General features: G+C 44.9%; 1 protein-coding gene across 1 annotated transcript in view; it reads left to right on the forward strand.

The window, feature by feature from the left end:
- ARHGAP31 (Rho GTPase activating protein 31) overlaps positions 1-20,150 on the forward strand; it is a 67,340-nt gene that overhangs the window by 39,256 nt on the left and 7,934 nt on the right. Inside the window, exons 4-11 of the mRNA XM_064520138.1 lie at positions 5,369-5,451; positions 6,171-6,278; positions 8,047-8,192; positions 9,980-10,178; positions 14,884-15,008; positions 17,451-17,510; positions 18,181-18,804; positions 19,175-19,485. Coding sequence (XP_064376208.1) covers positions 5,369-5,451; positions 6,171-6,278; positions 8,047-8,192; positions 9,980-10,178; positions 14,884-15,008; positions 17,451-17,510; positions 18,181-18,804; positions 19,175-19,485 — 1,656 coding nt within the window. The remainder of the gene's footprint in view (positions 1-5,368; positions 5,452-6,170; positions 6,279-8,046; positions 8,193-9,979; positions 10,179-14,883; positions 15,009-17,450; positions 17,511-18,180; positions 18,805-19,174; positions 19,486-20,150) is intronic.

Genomic DNA, 20,150 nt, shown 5'->3' on the forward strand with positions numbered 1-20,150 from the left:
TTGGCTAATTTGATGACAGGTAATATTTTATTATAAGGTAGTACAGCAAGCTATGCATGTCACTGAGGTTACCTGGTTCTTACTGTTCTAAAACCATTTTCAGTTGTTTATGACACCAACAAATTTTAATCCAGTCATCTTAGATGCTGAATTTTCAGCTAAAAGCATTCACCAGCTTCTTATAACAACTGGGGTTGGGGGGAGGGGAAGGGCTGTTTTCGCAGTGTTAGAAACATCCGTCCTTTGTTCAGAAGTTCTCTTATCCTTCTCTTTGACATTTGCTGGGAGGTGGAGGGGACAGACTTCATCCAAAATGTCAGACATTGCAAAGAAGACATTTTGCAAAATCATATCCACCTGAAATGGGAAGTGGCAAGCAACCTTAGCTTCAGGTGTTGCTATCTGCATTGCTTCTGCTCTGAATCAAGCACTTCCAAGCGGCACTGCTACAGCACAGATGGCAATGTGAGAGAGCCATGGGGCCCACGCAGGAAGAAGGCCTTCTCCAAAGACTCTCTATTGCCTGCTGTGGGAAGAGGCAAGCACACTTGTGCAAGGGTAGGTCAGATCCAAAAGACACTTCCCAAGCAGCCACCCACTATAAGAAGCCAGGTAGCTGTTAGAGGCTATAACTGAGCTGGGGAATATGGTGTGGGAATTGGCTAGTCTTGTTATACTGCCTGACAGACATGTAATAGTGTTAGGTGTCTTGCTATTTCAATGCCAAATATTAAGTAAGATTGAACTGGTTTTTGAGATGATGTATAGTCAAAACTTCAGTCACAGCGCTGAGCAGATCTGAAAAGTCTTCCTATATCCTCAGTTTGGGATCTCCAAAATAGACACAGTCAGGATGAATAGGACCTTGAAAATACAGAGTATTATTCAACCATTCATAATAACTGATGAATCTCTTGGAGATATTTGGCTGGTGTCTTTCCGGCTATCAGTGCTGATTTATGAAAGAAAAATGCTGTAAAGGAAACATGAAGATTTAGATGGAAACTTTTTTTTAGGAAAGAATGTTTGCTGAAAAGTGCAGTTTTGGGATGATGACTTGCAGGTTTGGGTTAGATAAATTTAGTAAATAATTTTATTCAGAAATAAAAAGGAAAACACTATTTTAACTGTCCAAATGTTTCTTTTACAAATACTTTCTAAAGGCAGTATTTCAACTTTAAATCAACACTCTAACTCTTAAATAAAAAGGCTCTCAGAAGAGGGTTAAACAGCCACAAACTTAAATTATTTTTTTTCTTTCACTTTTGGTTGAAGGTGATGTTTTGGTCAATCTGGAACAATTGATTTTTGAAATCTTATGCCAGTTCTCCAAATAGTATCACTTTGGATTGACCTAAGAAGGATTTTTTTTAATCTTCAGGTTTTTAGTTTGTCTGCTCAGCCACAAAATCTATTGTTCATGTAACTCCACTCAGTAGGGATTTCTAATGAGTTACCCAGCTGACAAGAATCACAGTCAGATACCAGGAGGAAAGAAAAAAGAAAATAAGACCAATTCCCCAAGGAGCAGAAGAAACACTAGGGGTGTGTATATATGTGTTGGATGTCTGAACACGGAATGGTGGCAGCTGTGCCTAAGCAGAAGATTGCTGGTAGGAGTAAAGGATGCTTGTTAATCCCATCCTGTCTGATTCACTCAGTGCTGTCTCTGAGGTGGGATAGGCTCCACTTTGAGTCAGTAGGGTGATTCAGACATTCGTGGCTGAAGAAAACTAAATTCTTAATGACTAGGGAGGGATTGGCTTTTTGGCCATCACTATGCCAAGTTTATAGTTGTAACATCCTAGTCATGACCTTACTGGAATTTAGCCTTTGAAGAATGATGCACTCTCATGCTCTCCAGTTTGCTCTCTTGTATTCTGGTGGTGGATGCCTGTTTCATTGGATAGATATGTTGACTCTGCTTGGTTAGTTCTAACCTGAACATAGAATGACAAATGACTCCCTTAGAATAAATCAGCTGTGGAAGGCCAAGCCTACTTTCTGTCTCCCTGCTTTCTCTGTTCCTGCTGGAAAGCAGCTCTGCAGAGAAGGACCTGGGAGTCCTGGTGGACAACAAGTTGACTGTGAGCCAGCAGTGTGTCCCTGTGGCAGAGAAGGCCGATGGTATCCTGGATGCATTAGAAAGAGCATTGCCAGGAGGTTGAGGGAGATGATCTTCCCCCCTCTGCACATCCCTGGTGAGGCCACATTGGGCTCCCCAGTATAAGAGAGATGTGGAGATACTAGAGCAAGTCCAGTGAAGGGCTACTAAGATGATGAAGGGACTGGAGCTTCTCTCATACGAGGAAAGGCTGAGAAAGCTGGGCCTGTTCAGCCTGGAGAAGAGAAGACTGAGGGCGGATTTTATCAGTGTGTATAAATAACTGAAGGGAGGGTGTCAAGAGGATGGGGCCAGACTCTTTTCGGTGGTGCCCAGCAAGAGGACAAGAGGCAATGGGCACAAATGGAAACACAGGAAGTTCCATCTGAACATGAGGAAAAGCTCTACTGTGAGAGTGACGGGGCATTGGCACAGGTTGTCCAGAGAGGTTGTGGAGTCTCCATCCTTGGAGATATTCAAAACCCGCCTGGATGTGATCCTGTGCAATGTGCTTTAGGTGACCCTGCTTGAGCAGGGGGATTGGACTAGATGATCTCCAGAGATCTCTTCCAACCTCAACTGTGCTGTGATTCTGTGATTCTTTGAGTCTATGACTCTATTCCACTTGTTAACCAGTGCCTGTAAATTGTGCACTCCCAGAATAATCAGAGGAGTAAAAATATTCAATATTTTTAATTGTGTTTTAGACACCTTCTGCCATCCTCAGAGCATTCTTTTCCCACTTATAACGTGAAAATATAAACAACAGGAATTCATATCATAGTTAACAGACATAAAATAAATGGAGTTATTGGATCTTTCTTGAATTCCATGTTCTGTTGCTTCATATGTATAGCTTCTAATCCCAAGTTTTGGAAGTGGCCTTGATTTTAAAATGCACAACATGTGTGGGTCAGAAATGTGGCTGGAGGTTTGAATGGGTCATGACCTCAGAAAGGCTGGTATTCACTTGCTGTGTAAGCATTAGGTCTTTGAGACTTAAAAGTTAAATATGGGAATGAAAATTGGCACTAGGGGGAGAAAAACTGCGTACAATCTAATTGAAGTATAATGTTTCAGATGCATTGGCTAAAGTTTGTATTTTTCTCTTCTCCATCTTTGGGCAAGGCCATTCAATCAGAAATGTTGTAAGAAGATCACAGGACTTCTTGTACTTAAGATTTCTGGGCTGATGGTAATAGGTTTTTTTTAAGGAGAGATTTTAAAGTTTTCAATATTCAGTGGAACCTAAAAATAAATGAGGATTAAATTATGAGAGCTATTAATACTATTAAGAGAGTTATATTTTTTATTATGAGATTATATTTCCCTAAATTTGAGTGTTTAGTTCAGAACTTTAATTTTTATTTGTTGCAGCAAAAGTGCTGCTTCTAAATGTCCTAATGGGGCCCCTGCCTCAGACAAGGTCTTTCATTTCAGCCTCTATCTGCTTCCGAGACCTTGTGTCAGTAGAATAACAATAAAAACAGGGAAAGTTAGTGTCACTTTTTCAAATCTCAGAATGAGCTAATTTCCTGCTTGGATAAAGCTTATAGTCAGCTCTTTCCAGCTCTAAAGAGCTTGTCCTTTCTACTTCAGGTGTTTTAAACTGCAGGTAGCCTGTGGCACATTACTGCGGTGGACTTCTCCTAGGGAGAGGCCTGATTCATGCAATGTCAGTTTCCAACTGTGTATATAGCTTGTCAGGAAAACTGCAGATTACGGATGGATTGTACCAGTGATTCTCCTGTTGGCACTTCATGAAGTGATTGATAGATGGTACTAAAAGGCTTGATGCCTGATGTCCGGAAATGGTGATGCTGGGATATTTGTGTGAGTGTGGGCTTGTGACAAAAATAAGGAGTTAGCCCCCTGCTGTAGTTATGGCTAAAGAGTAGTAGAAGGAGTTAACTCATCATTAATTTGGGTAGAATAAATATATCCCTGTCTCATATACACTAAGCTAGTGAGCTTACTTGTTTGCCTTTGCCAGGGCACCACCGAGTAAGTTCAGGCTAGAGGATACACAGATTAATTCACAGTGTTGGGGAATAAAACATGATTCGTATTCATCTCTAGCCTTGAAACTGGCAATACCAACCTGGCTTGTTGGTGGTTGTACATGAAGGGTGTTTGGACGTAAAAGAACTGTGACTAGGACACACATGGAAGAATCGTAAGTGCGGATGTTGTAGCGACTGAAAGGACATAACGATGCTTCTCTAGTTGTGGCAGGCAATTTCAGGTTCATAATGTTTAAGCGATGGGTGGTTTGGGATGGGTTCTTTCCTTCCTTTCCTTTCCTAGCAGTGCTGACGTCTGTCTGTAGGCAAAACTTCTGCTGGCAGCGTGGGTCCCAGCATCTTTCTTTGAACTTGCTCCAAACTTCAGTGGCAGCAGGGTAGGCAGGAGGTTCCCAGATAGTCGTGCATTGTTTGAAGTTGCTAGTGGTTTGTCCTCTCACAGCATAAATATTGAAAGGGAATAGCTGAACAGATGAATACCAATGCAGTGAACTGCTGGGAATGCAGACAAAAGCTTATCACAGCTTTCTAAGCTCTTGCTCTGTAGAGACCTGCTCAAGACCAAGATGTATAACCTTGATTCTGTCTAATCTAGTCTAACCCTGGGTATAAGAATTTATTAATCTACCTGGACAGTGATTTTGCTAAGGCATTTCCCACCACAAGAGCTGTAGTCTCACACAAGCTACTCTCTACAGCTATCTTCCTATGACAGATAATAATATTGCTTATTTTATGAATATAGAATATGTAAACCCAAGCTACTTTCATATCACAGGGTTTGAAAGACCTATTTTATTTTTAATGCAATTTCAGGAGGGTTTTTTCAGTATTTTTCTTCTTTTCATTATTGTCACTGCTCTCTTTCCCTCTTCTATCCCACGCACAATTTCCCAAGTCAAAAAGGAAAAAAGAACAAAATACAAAAAGAACGTAACTCATAACTGAAGCTCTCAGTGTAGTTTTTGAGTCAGAACTAAGTCCTGAACTCCCCCCACCCCAAACATTGACCACTCTCTCCCAGGGTATGGAGAGGATGTACTGAGACATAAAATAACTAGCCAGCACAGCAAATCTCTGTTGTGCTGGGAACACAAAGCAACTTTTTCTACCCATAGTTCTGTAAGGAAAAAAGAGAGAAATCCCTCTGAGACTGGCTGTCTGGTGTGACCCTCCTTATTCCTCTTCCTTTTCCCCTAAATCCTTTACCAGAGTGGACTGTTTCCTTGTATCTCCACAGGAAGCAGTATCGCGCTTCCCTGAGGACGAGCAGTTGGCACGAATTCAAAATGTCATCCAGGAGCTCCCACCATCACATTACAGGTGAGAACATGTCCATTGAGGCTCTGATGAAGAGTCTCAGGACCCTCACCATCACGGAATATTGCCTGAAACAGCACCAAAGTTAATTTCCAGAAGTTAATTCCCAAAGGTTCACTCACCATTTCCAAATTTGACAATTTATCTGGCATTTACATATAATTGAACAAGCCATTGTTAGAGATTAAATGACCTCTCCCTGCCTCTGTTTACCCTCCTCTTCCCCATGTGAGCCCCTTGCGATGCCCTCAGCCAGGGTCCTGTGTGTGGTGAGGAGAAGATGATCTGCTGGAGGTACTTGAGCCTGTGCTAAGCCCTCAGCCTCTGCAGCCAGCATGCAGTGTCACCCCCTGCTCCCACCTGACTGCCATCTTTCTAACACTCATCACACTAAGGATTGTTCAGGTTATGTCCCACCCTCAGCCACCCCAGAGCACATTGTTCAGGTATCCACTGCCAACCTGTGTAAATTCTGGCACTGTAAATCATCTGCCCTATGGTGCCCATTGTGCCATTGCAAACGCTGCCCTCCTTGAGGAGGGAATGGCTGAATCTGAGATGTGCTGTCCCAGGAGATGGGCAATGTCACCTGAGCTGAAGGGAGAGCCTGTCAGCAGGTCTCATGTTTCAGGCTGCATTGTGCTAGCAGCTCAGGGGAGACATCATCATGTGCATGATGGGGGACCTGACACTTCTTCTCTCTTCACACCAAACCACTGCAGAACGCTGGAATACCTGATCAAGCACCTGACTCACCTGGCTTCCTTCAGCAACATGACCAACATGCACACCAGAAACCTGGCATTAGTGTGGGCACCCAATCTCCTCAGGTACAGTGGAGAGTCCTCTCATCCAGAGTACCATGTTGAGCTCCAAGAGGGATGTGAGAACCTGAGCCTGAAGGCCAATCCACTGAGGGAAATACAAAGCTAGAAACAAACAGAAGAACTAAAAGGAAAACTAGGGCACAGCAAACAGCTTTTAAAAAAGAAAATATTCTTCCAGGTTGACTAATCCGAGGTCTTACTGCCAACATCCGAGGAAGCTTGTAGTTTTGGTTTTTTTTAAGCTGTTCTTTGTAAGCTGACCACATTGATTTAAAAATGAGGAGTTAGCTCATCACTGTGGAACGGAAATGACATTTCTGACAGTGACAGTGCTTCTACAACGGAGCAATGAGAGAAAGCGTGGCTCAGAAGGGAGGGCAACACAGCAATAAGATCAAAGTCTCCAGATCTGCTTAAGCAGAAGTGAGGTGAGATTGACAGGCCTAAGATGGCAGCCAGTTCCAGATCACAAGATCACCAGGTACTTTTTCATTTTTTCTTTGCCTGGCACGGGAAAGAGGCCCAGATAAGAGGCAGCCAGAGGTTTCGCTGATATGATGTAGAGCTGAGCAGAACAAGAAAAAATATTTTCTGAAAAATTTCTATTGAAATATTTTATACTTTGGTGTAATTCCTTTCCTCCCCCTGCCCCATATTCATCTATTGAGAGGAGTGAGCTATGCAGGAAGAGTCCAAGACTGCTGCAAGGCAATAGAAGGGCACAGGCAGAACTGGTGTGGGGAGCCCAGGCCTGGGAGAGCCTTTGGAGCTGCAGGCCAGCAGGGAGAGACATTGGCAAGACATTTGGCAAGGCCAAAAAGAATTCTCTAAAGATTTATCTCACTCTTTTAAATTACAAAAATGGCAGAGCAGGTTCCAAAAATGAATCAGATGTTGACTCTATTGAATATCACAAAGTGGGCACTTGCTACTCAGACATTTTCACTCCAGCATCTGTCCTTCTTGTCAAAAAAACTGGTCTTTTTCCTTTTGCAATCTATTGTAAGTGCAAATCCCAGGGAGGATAAGAAAGGAACAAGCAATGCAACAGCAATCTCCTTACATGGTTATCCTCTTGGCAAAGCCCCAAGCTATTATCTAGCACACCAGTCATTAACTTTACAAAGGATCCATTGCCCAGAGATAATTTCTTCAGCAACACTTTGGCATGTCAAGATAAGGAATGTTTCTTTACTGAGAGCAAGAGTGAGAATGTGAGAGTGCAGGGGGGCAGTGAGGAGACTACTGGGACACAAGGCAAGGCATTGAAAAAACTGGCATGGAAAACACATGAGCAAGGTTCTAAGAGATTTCTCTCAACCTCCCTTAGAGAGATGATTGAAGCATTGAGTATGGATATGGAAGCAACGTGTAAAGTTCTTATATTGTCTTTCAGGCCCAACTTCGAAAGAGCTAAAGGAGCAGCATAGAGGGGGGAAAAGAGAGGAGTTTGAGAGTCACAGTTTTATCTACTGATGAAGAATGTAAAAGGGAAGTAGGGAAAATGACATTGATGGGGAAAGAATGAAGAGAGGTGAGAGAGAAAACAGAGAAAAGAATTTAAAAAAGAAAGAAGAGTGAAAAGGCAGAAGGAGAATGAGGGCTTGGGAGGGAAGGAAGGCAGAAGATGGAGCAAAAGTGGGGAAAACATCCCTGTTTCAGGTCCTGTAAAGCATATGACACCAGAAGGAAGAAAGCAGTTCCCTCCTTCCCAGGGGACCATGTATGGCAATGCTGTGTACTAGTGTACCTCTTTCCTCTCCTGGTGTAGGTCAAAGGAGATTGAGGCTGTTGGCTGCAACGGGGATGCGGCTTTCCTGGAGGTGCGAGTCCAGCAGTTGGTGATCGAGTTCATTTTGAATCATGTGGATCAGATCTTTAACAACAACAGAAAAGCCAGCTCCGCAGGGAACAGCGGTAACCACCTCCCTGAATCACTCTACACATCACTTGCCACATACTCGAGCCCTAACTGTATCCCCTTCCACTAATATTTCTAGCATATCAACAATCTCTCCATGTTCACAGACTCTCTCAAACCCATCTCAAGCCCTATTCCTCATTACCTTAGTCCTCCTTATTACCATGATCCTTTCCTTTTTGAACACTAGCCTTTTTCAGTGTGCTCCAAGATTGCCTATGCCTTATCCTTTGCATGATCTCATCTGGCTTAACCTTTTCTGCAAAAGGAAGACCACATGACTAGCTTCTCAATCTTGGCCTCAGTTTTCTCTCCAAGCCCATCAGCCACAGTCTCAATTGTTTTCTCAAGCTCTCCCAGTTATAATTCTTCATACCAGTGATACCTGCGCTATGGTCATTGTTCTTACACAAGTCAGAGTTTCTAAGACGAGGCCATACTCCCAGGGTGAAATTTAGGCATGGGTTCTAAAAACACATGCCTTTTACTTGGGGCATTTTATAAAGTGAGATAGCTTTTTTCCCTGGGACCTCAGCAGACTTTGGAGATGCTGTTTTTTGTTATTTAGTGACAGGTTTGTTGTCAAAATGATTTAAAGGATGGGGGCGAGAGGTCTGAGGTCCAAAGTGACCTCACATAATTTCAGAAATATGCTTCTTTCTCTTTACACATGGGGAAGACTCATCAGACATGCATAAGTGAAGGAGTAAGCATCTTTCTGCTTTCCAGAAAACAGAATCCCATCCATCTTTCTCTTAACTTGTGGCATTCTGTGCTAGTCTGTTCCTTGAATCCACAGTTTTGGTGAGATGCCTTGCTCGGCCTATAATACGCCTGCTGTGCTGATGCCGGTGCTATTCCTGTGCCCTTACTTATATCCTAGCAGATCACATGGAGTGAGGAACTGCACCCATACTGTCACAAGCATTGTAGTAAAATACTGAGTATTAAATTCCAAGGCTTCTGGTTGTATTGCAGGTCACTGGGCCAAAACTGGCCCAGTTTGGCAATTACTGAACACTGTTGGCTTTTAACAGTTACATGGAGTTTAGGAGAGGAACATGTTGATGGTCTCAGTCCAATTCTTTGTGGGAAAGTGCCCCATTTCCCAGCCCTCCTGCACAGGTAGTAGCTTGCACCCTGGCTGACAGCTTCAGCAGAAGGGCTAAGTACTGAAGGACGACAGAGACAGCACTTCCTTCATGCACCTGGAGGAGGTCTGTTTAGGACAGGGCTGAGGTGGGTTAGTGACGTCACATACAGGGAGCTGACTTTGCTGCTGGCCATATACACAGAGACCTTCAGTCTCCAGGGCTGTCAATGAGGCTCCTTTACATAGCCCTAAAATGCATGAGGAAGGTAAAAGTAATGTTTTTTAGAATAGACCCCCTTCCTAGGACAAACCAGGCAGAAAGATGTGGAAGTGAGAGAAAGAACTAGGCATTTGGTTTGGATTGGGGACTGAACTGCTCCAGAATCTGGAGAGGGAGAGAGAAGAATCCTGTTGTTTTGCAGGGATGTCTCTTTGACACTGAAGCTTCTACAGCAGAAGCAGCAAGTCTGTGCAATGCAGTCTTTGGCTGGTGAGCATGGCCCCTGCTGAGAATGCACTCTGATGTATAAGGTTGCTGGGGAGATGGAAGACTTATCTGACAAAAGACTCCCTCTCTGCACATGCTGCTCCTTTCCCCCCTCCACAGGAGATGTTCCAGTCAAATAAAGACATGAAGCTCTTGCTCTTGTCTCCTTCTCCTGAACTGGAATGTACTTTTTTGCTTTTCAGAGAACACAACAATTGTGAAAACTCTGACCCTTTCCTCGGCCTCCCTACCAATGAAACTGGTGAGCCTGGAAGAAGCTCAGGCCCGGAGTCTGTCAGCTTCTCACCCTGCTCGGAAGGAGAGGAGAGAGAACAGCTTGCCTGAAATTGTTCCCGTAACTGCGTCCTTCTTCCACACAGTTGTTGACCTTCCGGACAGCAAGTAAGTGCCAAGAGAACTGTAAAGTGCAAATAGAAAGTGCAGGTTTCCCAGTATGATCAGGAATGGAACATTAGTTAGGGTGATACCCCCACACCTGCACCTATGAATTTACAGCCACATCAAGAAAGCAAGTCGTGTGCCTTTCTCAAAAGAGACACAGTTGCTTCTGAGAAGCATTTCAGAAGCTGAGTTGGTGGTTCCACTAGTCTTCACTCCCCATCAGGACAGAACCTCACAGACCTCCTGCAGGAAGAATAGTCCTTGCAGCTTTGGTCAGCGCAGGATTTGACTAAGCATGGGCTGGGTGTGGAGCAGGTCTGGATACAGCTCTCCTAAGAGTTCCACCTGCTGGTGGCTGCTCCGTAGCACGCCTGGTGATGCTGACCTGCCCAACTTTATCACTCTCCAGGTTCCTCTGCCTTCAGAGCAAAGGGATAAGGCAAATTTTCACTCCTGCTATAACACTAAGAGCTATTTACATAAGGGCACCTATGCTGAGAAGAGTCTGGCATCAGCTGACATTGCTGCAGTTGTTGGCATTGCCGCCTAGCATATTTATTTATCTATTGGTCTATCGATCTGTTTCTCTGTGGCCACTCCACTGTTTGGTTCAGAGAGAGTATAGCCTCTGCAGCAGGAGACTCATTAATCTACTGACCCATAAAGCACCGTGGCAAAGATATTTCTTCACAGTTGATATATTAAAGCAAAAATGAGCCATCTAACAGAATACTGGCAAGAGGTACATGCATAACCAGCTTAAGACAAAGGGTGTGTTGTCCTCCTCCACTATCTTCTCTTTTCTCACTTGAAGAGAACAGTCCTATCCCTAAGATATTAATCCTCTTTGTAGCACTGGTATGTCCTATTTGAGTACTGATCTGCTGGAAAAGAAGTGTGGGGGTAGAAAGCCCACTTTGGAAAACAAGATAGGGAAATAAGAGAGTTCCTTCAATGAAAGAGGTGAGACTGAAGGAGTCAGAATGGGTATGAAGATAAATGAAATAGAGCTTCATGCAGCAATATGCATAGGAGAGAACTGGCTTCAGATGTAGCAGTTTCTTGCAGTTTTAAGTTGGGATTTCCAAAGGGACTTAAGGAACTGGTGTCCTGTTTCCTCTGACATTTAGTAGAATTTGATTTAATTACAGAATCACTGAATGGCTGAAGTTAGAAGGGACCTCTGGAGATCATCTAGTCCAATCCCCCTGCTCAAGCAGGGTCACCTAAAGCACATTGCACAGGATCACATCCAGGCAGGTTTTGAATATCTCCAAAGGAGACTCCACAACCTCTCTGGGCAACTTGTTCCAGTGCTCTGTCACCCTCACAGTAAAGAAGTTTTTCCTCATGTTCAGATGGAACTTCCTGTGTTTCAGTTTATGTCCATTGCCTCTTGCCCTCTTGCTGGACACCACTGAAAAGAGTCTGGCCCCATCCGCTTGACACCCTCCCTTCAGTTATTTATACATATTGATAAGATCTGCCCTCAGTCTTCTCTTCTCCAGGCTGAACAGGCCCAGCTTTCTCAGCCTTTCCTCATAAGACAGATGCTCCAGTCACCTAATCATCTTTGTAGCCCTATGCTGGACTTTCTCCAATAGTGCCATGTCTCTTGTACTGGGGAGCCCAGAACTGGACACAGTACTCCAGATGTGGCCTCATCAGGGATGCATAGAGGGGGAGGATCACCTCCCTTGACCTCCTAATGCTCTTCCTAATGCATCTAGGATACCATTGGCCTTCTCTGCCACAAAGGCACATTGCTGGTTCACAGTCAACTTGTAGTCTACCAGGACTCCCAGGTCCTTCTCCGCAGAGCTGCTTTCCAGCAGGTCAACCCCCAACCTGTACTGGTGCATGGGGTTATTCCTCCTGAGGTGCAGGCCCTCCACTTGCCTTTGTTGAACTCCGTGAGGTTCCTCTCTGCCCATCTCTCCAGCCTGTCCAGGTCTCTCTGAATGGCAGCACAGCCTTCTGGTGTATCAGTCACTCCTCCTAGTTTTGTATTGTCAGCAAACTTGCTGAGGGTGCACTCTGTCCCTTCATCCAGGTCATTGATGTGTAAGTTGAACAAGACTGGACTCAGTACTGACCCCTGGGGGACACTGCTAGGCCTCCAACTAGACTCTGCACCACTGATCGCAACCCTCTGAGCTCTGCCATTCAGCCAGCTCTCAATCCACCTCACTGTCCACTCATCTAACCCACATTTCCTGAGCTTACCTATGAGAATGTTACGGGAGGCAGTGTCAAAAGCCTTGCTGAAGTCAAGGGAGACAACATCCACGGCTCTTCCCTCATCTACCCAGCGAGTCATTCCATCATTGAAGGCTATCAGGTTGGTGAAGCATGATTTTTCCCTTGGTGAATCCATGCTGACTACTCCTGATCACCTTCTTTTCCTCCACATGCTTAGAGATGACATCCAGGATGAGCTCTTCCATCATCTTTCCAGGGATGGAGGTGAGGCTGACTGGCCTGTAGTTTCCTGGGTCCTCCTTTTTGCCCTTTGTGCTGACTGGAGTGATATTTGCTTTCTTCCAGTCCTCAGGTACCTCTCCTGTTCCCCATGACCTTTCAAAGATGATGGAGAGTGGCCTAGCAATAACATCCGCCAGCTCCTTCAGCACTCATGGGTGCATCCCATCAGGGCCCATGGATCTCTGGGTGTCAGGTTTGCCTAAATGATCTCTAACCCAATCCTCCTCGACCAAGGGAAAGTCTTCCTTTCTGCAGACTTTCTCTCTTGTCTCCAGGGTCTGGGATTCCTGAGGGCTGGCCTTAGCAGTAAAAAACGAAGCAAAGAAGACATTCAGTAAGTCTGCCTTCTCTGTATCCTTTGTCACCAGGACACCCACCCCATTCAGCAGCAGGCTCACATTTTCCCTAGTCTTCCTTTTGCTATTAATGTATTTGAAGAAGCCCTTCTTGTTGTCCTTGACATCCCTTGCCAGATTTAATTCCAGACAGGCCTCAGCTTTCCTCGTTGCATCCCTGCATACTCTGACAATGTTGCTATATTCCTCCCAAGTGGTCTGTCCCCTTTCCCACTTTCTGTATACTTCCTTCTGTTTGAGTTTTGCCAGGAGCTCCTTGCTCATCCATGCAGCTCTCCTGCCCCCTTTGCTTGACTGCGTACTCACAGGGATGCACCAATCTTGAGCTTGGAGGAAGTGATGCTTGAATACTAACCAGCTCTCTTGGACCCTCCTTCCTTCTAGGGCCCTAACCCATGGGATTCCTCCAAGTAGGTCCCTGAAGAGGCCAAAGTTTGCTCTCCTGAAGTCTGGGGTTGCAATCCTACTTATTGCTCTGCTTCCTCCTCGCAGGATCCTGAACTCCACCATCTCATGGTCATTGCAGCCAAGGCTGCCCCCTACCTTCACATGTCCAACCAGTCCTTCTTTGTTTGTTAGTGCAAAGTCCAGCAGTACACCTCTCCTTGTTGGCTCCACCACCTGTGTCCAAAAGTTATCATCAGTGTTCTGCAGGAACCTCCTGGACTGTTTGTGCCTAGCTGTGTTGTCTTTCCAGCAGGCATCAAGGTGCTTGAAGTCCCCCATGAGAACCAGGGCCTGTGATCATGAGGCTACTTCCAGCTGTCTGTAGAAGGTCTCATCGACTTCCTTTTCCTGATCAGCTGGCCTGTAGTAAACACCCACAACAGTGTCACCCATGTTGACCTGCCCTTTAATCCTTACCCATAAGCTCTCAACTCACTCTTCATCCACACCTAGGCAGAGCTTGATACATTCCAGTTGCTCTCTCACATAAAGAGCAACTCCACCACCTCGCCTTCCTGGCCTGTCTTTCCTAAAAAGCATGTAGACATCCATGACAGCATTCCAGTCATGCAAGCTATCCCACCATGTCTTTGTAATTGAGGTGAGATCATGGCCCTGCAACCGCACATGGATTTCTAATTCTTTCTGTTTATTCCCCATGGTGCATACATTGGTGTACAGGCATTTCAAAGAGGTAATCGAGCATGCAGGTTTCCCGGGAGGGGTGCAAGAGTATCCTCCATAGTCATGTCCTGTACACACTTCCCCAGCTGCATGCACCCGCTGGAGGCATCCTGACTTGAAATTCCCTTAAGCCTCTTCCTTTTGGTTAGTACCTTACACTAACATATGATCATGAAACATGTATGGTAAAATTCAGGTTGGCCTGAGAAGCATTAATAGATAAGTTGTGTTAGAGAATCCTTTTATTTTTGCAAATTCGTAAAAGCTGTAAGACATATGGAATTTAAAGGCTAGCTTTTTATGCCAGGTAATAGTACATGTTCCATGAGTTCTCCAGAAATTTATCTTATATTCAGTCATTAAAACCTGGTAAAACCAGTTTTTCCATGAAGTGTTGCAAGAGAGTACTAGAATCAGAAACCTCTCCTTTCTGGATGCAGGCATGGTTGATTGATCAGCTAGTCACAGCTGCTTTTGCATCATGCCAGAGCCAACTCTGTGAAGAATCAAGTGTCTTTCCAGCTATGACATGGTTAAATCCGCAAGACAGATAAATCACTTACAGATAAACAAGAGTTGGTTGTGCAGCTATGCCTTGCATGCCTTAGAATTAACAAAGGAATGAGTAGAAAAGAGGGGCAGTCTTGAACTGAAAGAGCTTGGGGGCTTTTGTGGGACACCAGGAAGACAAAGTGTCTGGGGTTTGGTAACCTCCTAAGCCCTTTCTCTTCTAGGCGAAAATTATCTACCAAGTCCAAGAAATGGAAGTCGATATTTAACTTGGGCCGTTCTGGCTCAGAATCAAAGTCTAAACTGAGTCGAAATGGGAGTGTCTTCGTAAGGGCACAAAAGCTCTCTGGTAAGTACACACTTTTTGATTAAGTATCTCTCTCAAGGAGCTTCGCCTGTGATACTGAAAGCATGGGGCAACCTGCATCCACATGACACTTATACCATTAGACTTGAGATATGGTGTGAAGAGTAAATTAGTTGAAGGGTCACATGTTTGTTGCCTGCTGTCATAAATATCTCATTTTCACCTGATGGTGAGAAGCAGTCTTAAGGAGGATATACCAGACAGCTACAGTAAATATTCCCTTTTGGTCTTGTGATAAACAGGCTCCCATTGCCCAGCTGTCACATTTGGGGACTAGGAAATGCTGTGTGTTATATTGGGTTGGATTAGTCCACTTTTCCTCCCCAGCCAGACCCTCGCCTCTATCATTCTTTATACAGCACTGGGTGAATGACTGTCCTTTCACTAAAGGGCATTAAAGAACTAATTGTGTTCAGTATCTCTGTGATAAACAAGTTATCATGAGTTCCTATGGTTCCTATCTCTCAGCGCTCTGAGGGAAGTGATTACTTTTGCAGAATTTGCAAGGAAAAAGATGTTTTTCCTCCTGGCTGTAATCCTAAATTCTAGCCTCTTCTGAACTGCAATCTCTTAAGTACCGTGCTTCCTAGAAACCTGCCTGCTAGTGCCAATTCCAAGCACTCAGAAATGATGAGTCAAGTTCTCAAAATCATGAAGTTGACTGAAAAAAATCATGTTATTTAAAGAAAGTATAACTTCTTACCTAATTTCCTAAAGAAGTGATTTGGAGTCTAGTGTTATGTCCTAATTCTTTCTTTCTTTCTTTCTTTTTCTTTCTTTTTTTTTTTTTTTTTTTACCATCTTCAGAGTTAGGAACTTGCTTTTTAAAAAGATGATAAAGGTGTGAAGGTGTGATTTATACATAATCTCATGACTCCAGGAGCTGGTGTTTGGAGGAACACTACCAGACATTGCAAGGCTTAAAATAAAATAGTTAAAGTTGGCAGCATTAGCTGGCACCACATACAAGAGAAGCTGTATATGAATCAGATGTGAGTGTGAAGTCAAGTGCTGGATCCAACTCTTTTTGGACCCTTGCCTTGCCCTGTGTTTTGCATATGCAGACAGCCTCACATAGGGTGCCCATGCAGGTCTTGGAATAGCTTTCCATCCTATTTTGATCATGGGACCACCTTCTCACATTGATAAAGAATATTGTGCCCCAAAATAGTGCTAACCCAAGGATGTCCAGCAATGTTTGGAGCTCAGTGATGGTGGGGGCTGTGCCTTGTTCCAGTCACAGTGCTAAGTGAAAGGAGGCTGTACGTTTTCACCAACAAGACACACAAATCCAGAACCCTGCAGAGATTTAGGCACTGAAGTAGGACTTTTGAGTAGCTGGGCTTTAGTGCTGTATTTTTGTGTACTCTCTGTTTACAGCCTAATGTAAGGAAACAGATCATCCTGTTATTGAAACCCAAAATGTGCCTTAGCATAACGTGTGTCATGCATGCAAGTCTGTAAGTCACATAAAACTTGAGTTTCACACCTTGAAATCTGTTACTCTGGGAATACTGAGCCAGTGCTCAAGACATGATGCCATATGAACGTAAAAGGTAGCCAGGATTCCATCTAAATGCAAAAAGTAGCTGGAGTTTCTCGCATACCCATGTGACTGTCAGGCCCAGAACGCTTAATTATATAAACAAATCACTTTCCACCTTGCCTACTTTATGCAGCATTGTAAATAGCAAACTTTGCTCCCAGACATTTTCCAGAGCTCCACTGATCCTTTTTGGGCTGCCAGTGACTAACTTGTCTTTCTTGCCAGCTACCTTCCCCCCATCTCCACTTTTCAGAGCGGTAACAGTTATGTCCTTCCAAAAGCTCTCAGGAACAGACCTGTAGAGTGTCTGGTGACAAATGACAGCTTATTTCTGGACATGTAAGTTCAGTGAGGATGACCAGGTAAATAGGTTCCTTATTGCCCTCCCTAATAGATTTCCCAGAGTGCTTGCTTGAGGCAGAGTATGCTCATGCCAGTGGGACAGTCTGGGAGTGCGATGTAAAAATAACCTAACATTTGCTATAAGGAATGACAGGTGAGAAGGCATTAATGTCATTTTGGTGAAAAAGTCCTCAGGACCCATGGCCTGATGTGATAAGGGAAGGAATGGAGCATAACGGCTTTGAAGATGTTTATGTGTTTCATGGTAGAGATGGTGCTGGCTGGGTGGGTTAAGTATAGTTCTGCACATGTCTGGCAGGTGCAAAGCTGTTGTTAGCACTAGCTGATCCCCAGCTGTGTGGACAAGTGTTGTGGGCAATAAGATGCGTGGTGTGGATACAGAGGGAGCATGCTTGAAAATAGTAACTTTGATGTCTATCTGGCATGTCTATGTATATGCAGCCTTTGTTCTTTATGGGCTGAAACCTGTAAAGCTACAGAATCTGAAGCCCATTTCTAAAATTCATTTTCCACAGAAAAAGCAACTATTCGGCCCGCTAAGAGCATGGACTCACTGTGTTCCCTGCCAGTGGAAGGTGAGATACATAATCTATACTGTAAGAGTGAAGGGCTGGGCCGCTGTACCCTGTTCCCACATGTATGCTGTGGGTCTGTTTTTTGCTTACCTCAGTGTGTTGTATATTCTTGTGCGTTTATGGCATGTCCACTGACATGTGCCTCCACCTTGGTGTGCATGCATTTTTAATGCTTGTCTGTATACTTTTATGTTGGTATATGTACCTGAGAATTATCACTGTGCCTGGCTGTATCTTTATTAGCAATGGGATTGTTTAGATTCAGTTTTTGATTATTCTAGCGGGCACAAAGTTCCCATTTATAAGGAAAAAGGTATAAAGCAGTGAAAAGTGTGTGAAATAAGCCAACAAAACCCAGGGCTGCGGTCTTGGTGGTCAATGCGCACCAGCACTAGAATTGGTTGGGTTGGATTCAGAAGGGCCACTAGTGAAACTCAAAGATGATTTCCACTGGAGGGCATCCTATCCAGTCCTGTTTGCCAAGTCTGAAGGACCCATAGCTGGAGCCTAAAAGATGTTCAGTGGCTACTGTCCTTGTCCCTCTGAGGAACTACAGGTGTTTACCAGGCCAGGCCCCATCCCCAGAGGGACTGAGGAAGGCTTCTCACAGAAAAAGGCTACTGCTAGTGTTTCATTTCCCATTGACACTCTTGTATCTTTCCTGCTCTAGGAGCGGATGAGAAAAGCAGATTCAAACGGACAGTGACTAGTGGAGGATTTTTTGTCCCAGTGATGAAAATACGGACTGGAGGCACAGGCAGCTCGTATGACCTCAGCAAGGAGAATGAGTGGGAGCAGGAGGGATCTGCTGTGGGGGCCAAAGGAAGCTCTGAGCTGAGTGGGGAGAAAGGTGCCCCCTGGGCACCACAGGCAAAGTCACCCCCTGAGCAGCTGAAGGTCTTCCGGGCAGCAGAGGATGCTGAAAATGAGCAGACTTCCCCCAAAAGTGGTCGTATGTTCTACACAGAAACAGCTGCCAAGTCAGGCTTTCCAAGCAGCCTCTTTCCTTTGGAAGCCTCCCCTCGTCACCAGAGGAAAGCCCTGAACATCTCAGAGCCCTTCGCTGTTTCTGTCCCCCTCCGGGTATCCGCAGTCATCAGCACCAACAGCACCCCCTGCCGTGTACCTGCCAAAGACAAGCCTTCACTCTCCAGCCTAGAGGAACTGTCTTCTCTGATGCCTGAGAGCCCAACTCTCACTGTCCTGGAAGCAGGGAGCCACACAAGAACAGACCAGGCGCCAGAGAGGAAGGAGAAACAGCCTGGGCCTGCCCTGGTGACAGCAGCATCCAGAGGTAAAAGCCAGTTAAGGAAAAGTATGTGGAGCCCCTGTTGGGCTAAAGCACAGCCGTGGAGCTGCCGTGCAGCTCAACCCCAGTGGCACAGAGGCTGCTGTGGCCTACTCATATGGTAGGAAAGATACCAGTCTGTGCCGGGGGTGGGTGTTGACAGTGACCAGACAGGTTGGTGTTTGCTGTGGTAATTAGGCTGAGGAGGTGAGTGTCCTTGCAGCAATGTCCTGTTATATCTAGAGGGATGCTAAAGCTGTCTAGCTTTGTTCATGATGGGTTGAACCAGCACAACTTCCTTTCTCTCAGGGACCACTGTCAGGTACATGCTCTTTGTCTCAAATAGTTACAAAGTTCATTTGTGTTTCTAATCCAGGTTCTCATCCTGAGGAGCTGGTGGCAGCCAGGAAACCAGAGTCCTTAGAAACTCCACAGCCAGCAGCAGAAAATCAAGAGATGTTATGTGGGCAAAGCAGCAGCACAAGCAGCAGCAGCCCCCAACAATCCCCAGAACAAAGTCCCAGCTTGGAACCAATGCCAACCTTAGAGATTCGTATGGGGCCGCTCCCTGCAGACAAGGCAGAGCAAGGACAGCTCAAGATGAAAGAAGGCTCCTCAGAAGCCAGCTGTGGCCAGCAGGAGATCCAGAAGGCTAAGGCAGAAGAGGGGTTGCGTTTAAGAGATCTGGTAAGGAAGCAGCTGTGAGAAAAAAAAGTGGGGGACAGTGGTAACAGTAGTGACTAGGAGGCTCTTGGAAGTTTCACTGTGTGTCCGTCGCCATGGAAACTCAGACATAGGCTAAGTAGGGTCAAAAACTGACCATCTATCCATTTCACTTCTGTCTGCATGACCATGTGTTGATTTACCTTTATGCAACTACTTACTCTCCCCTCTTGGTTTTCTCTTCCTGTAAATATACAATTGCAGCCAGTGCAATCTATCAGCTGTGAGATTCTCCAGATGTGAAACTCTCCAGGTGTCTGATCATTCTGACCAGTCGTCTCTGAACTCTCCTTCTGCTTTTGCTCTTCCATTTGTTAGTTCCTGGACAGCCTGAACAATTCTTGTCTCCTCCGTTCTCTACACACTGACATTTTTTTGGCCTCCTCTGTATCTCTAGCTGAGGTTTTTCACCAAGTTCCTTACAGTGATACCCATCTCTGGACAGCTATTTAAAGATCTGTTGGTGTAGATCCTTAAATACATTATTCATTCCAATGAAGTGTGATGCTGCATTTGCCAGCAGTGATTTGGGAATGCAGAACCTCTGGCAAGGCCACGGGCACATTAAATGGGAAGAGCTGAGAAACAGTCTAGGACATTCCAGCTACTCATTCACCTTATGTTCTTAG

This window comes from Dromaius novaehollandiae, chromosome 1, assembly GCF_036370855.1.
Source record: "Dromaius novaehollandiae isolate bDroNov1 chromosome 1, bDroNov1.hap1, whole genome shotgun sequence".
NCBI lineage: Eukaryota > Metazoa > Chordata > Aves > Casuariiformes > Dromaiidae > Dromaius > Dromaius novaehollandiae.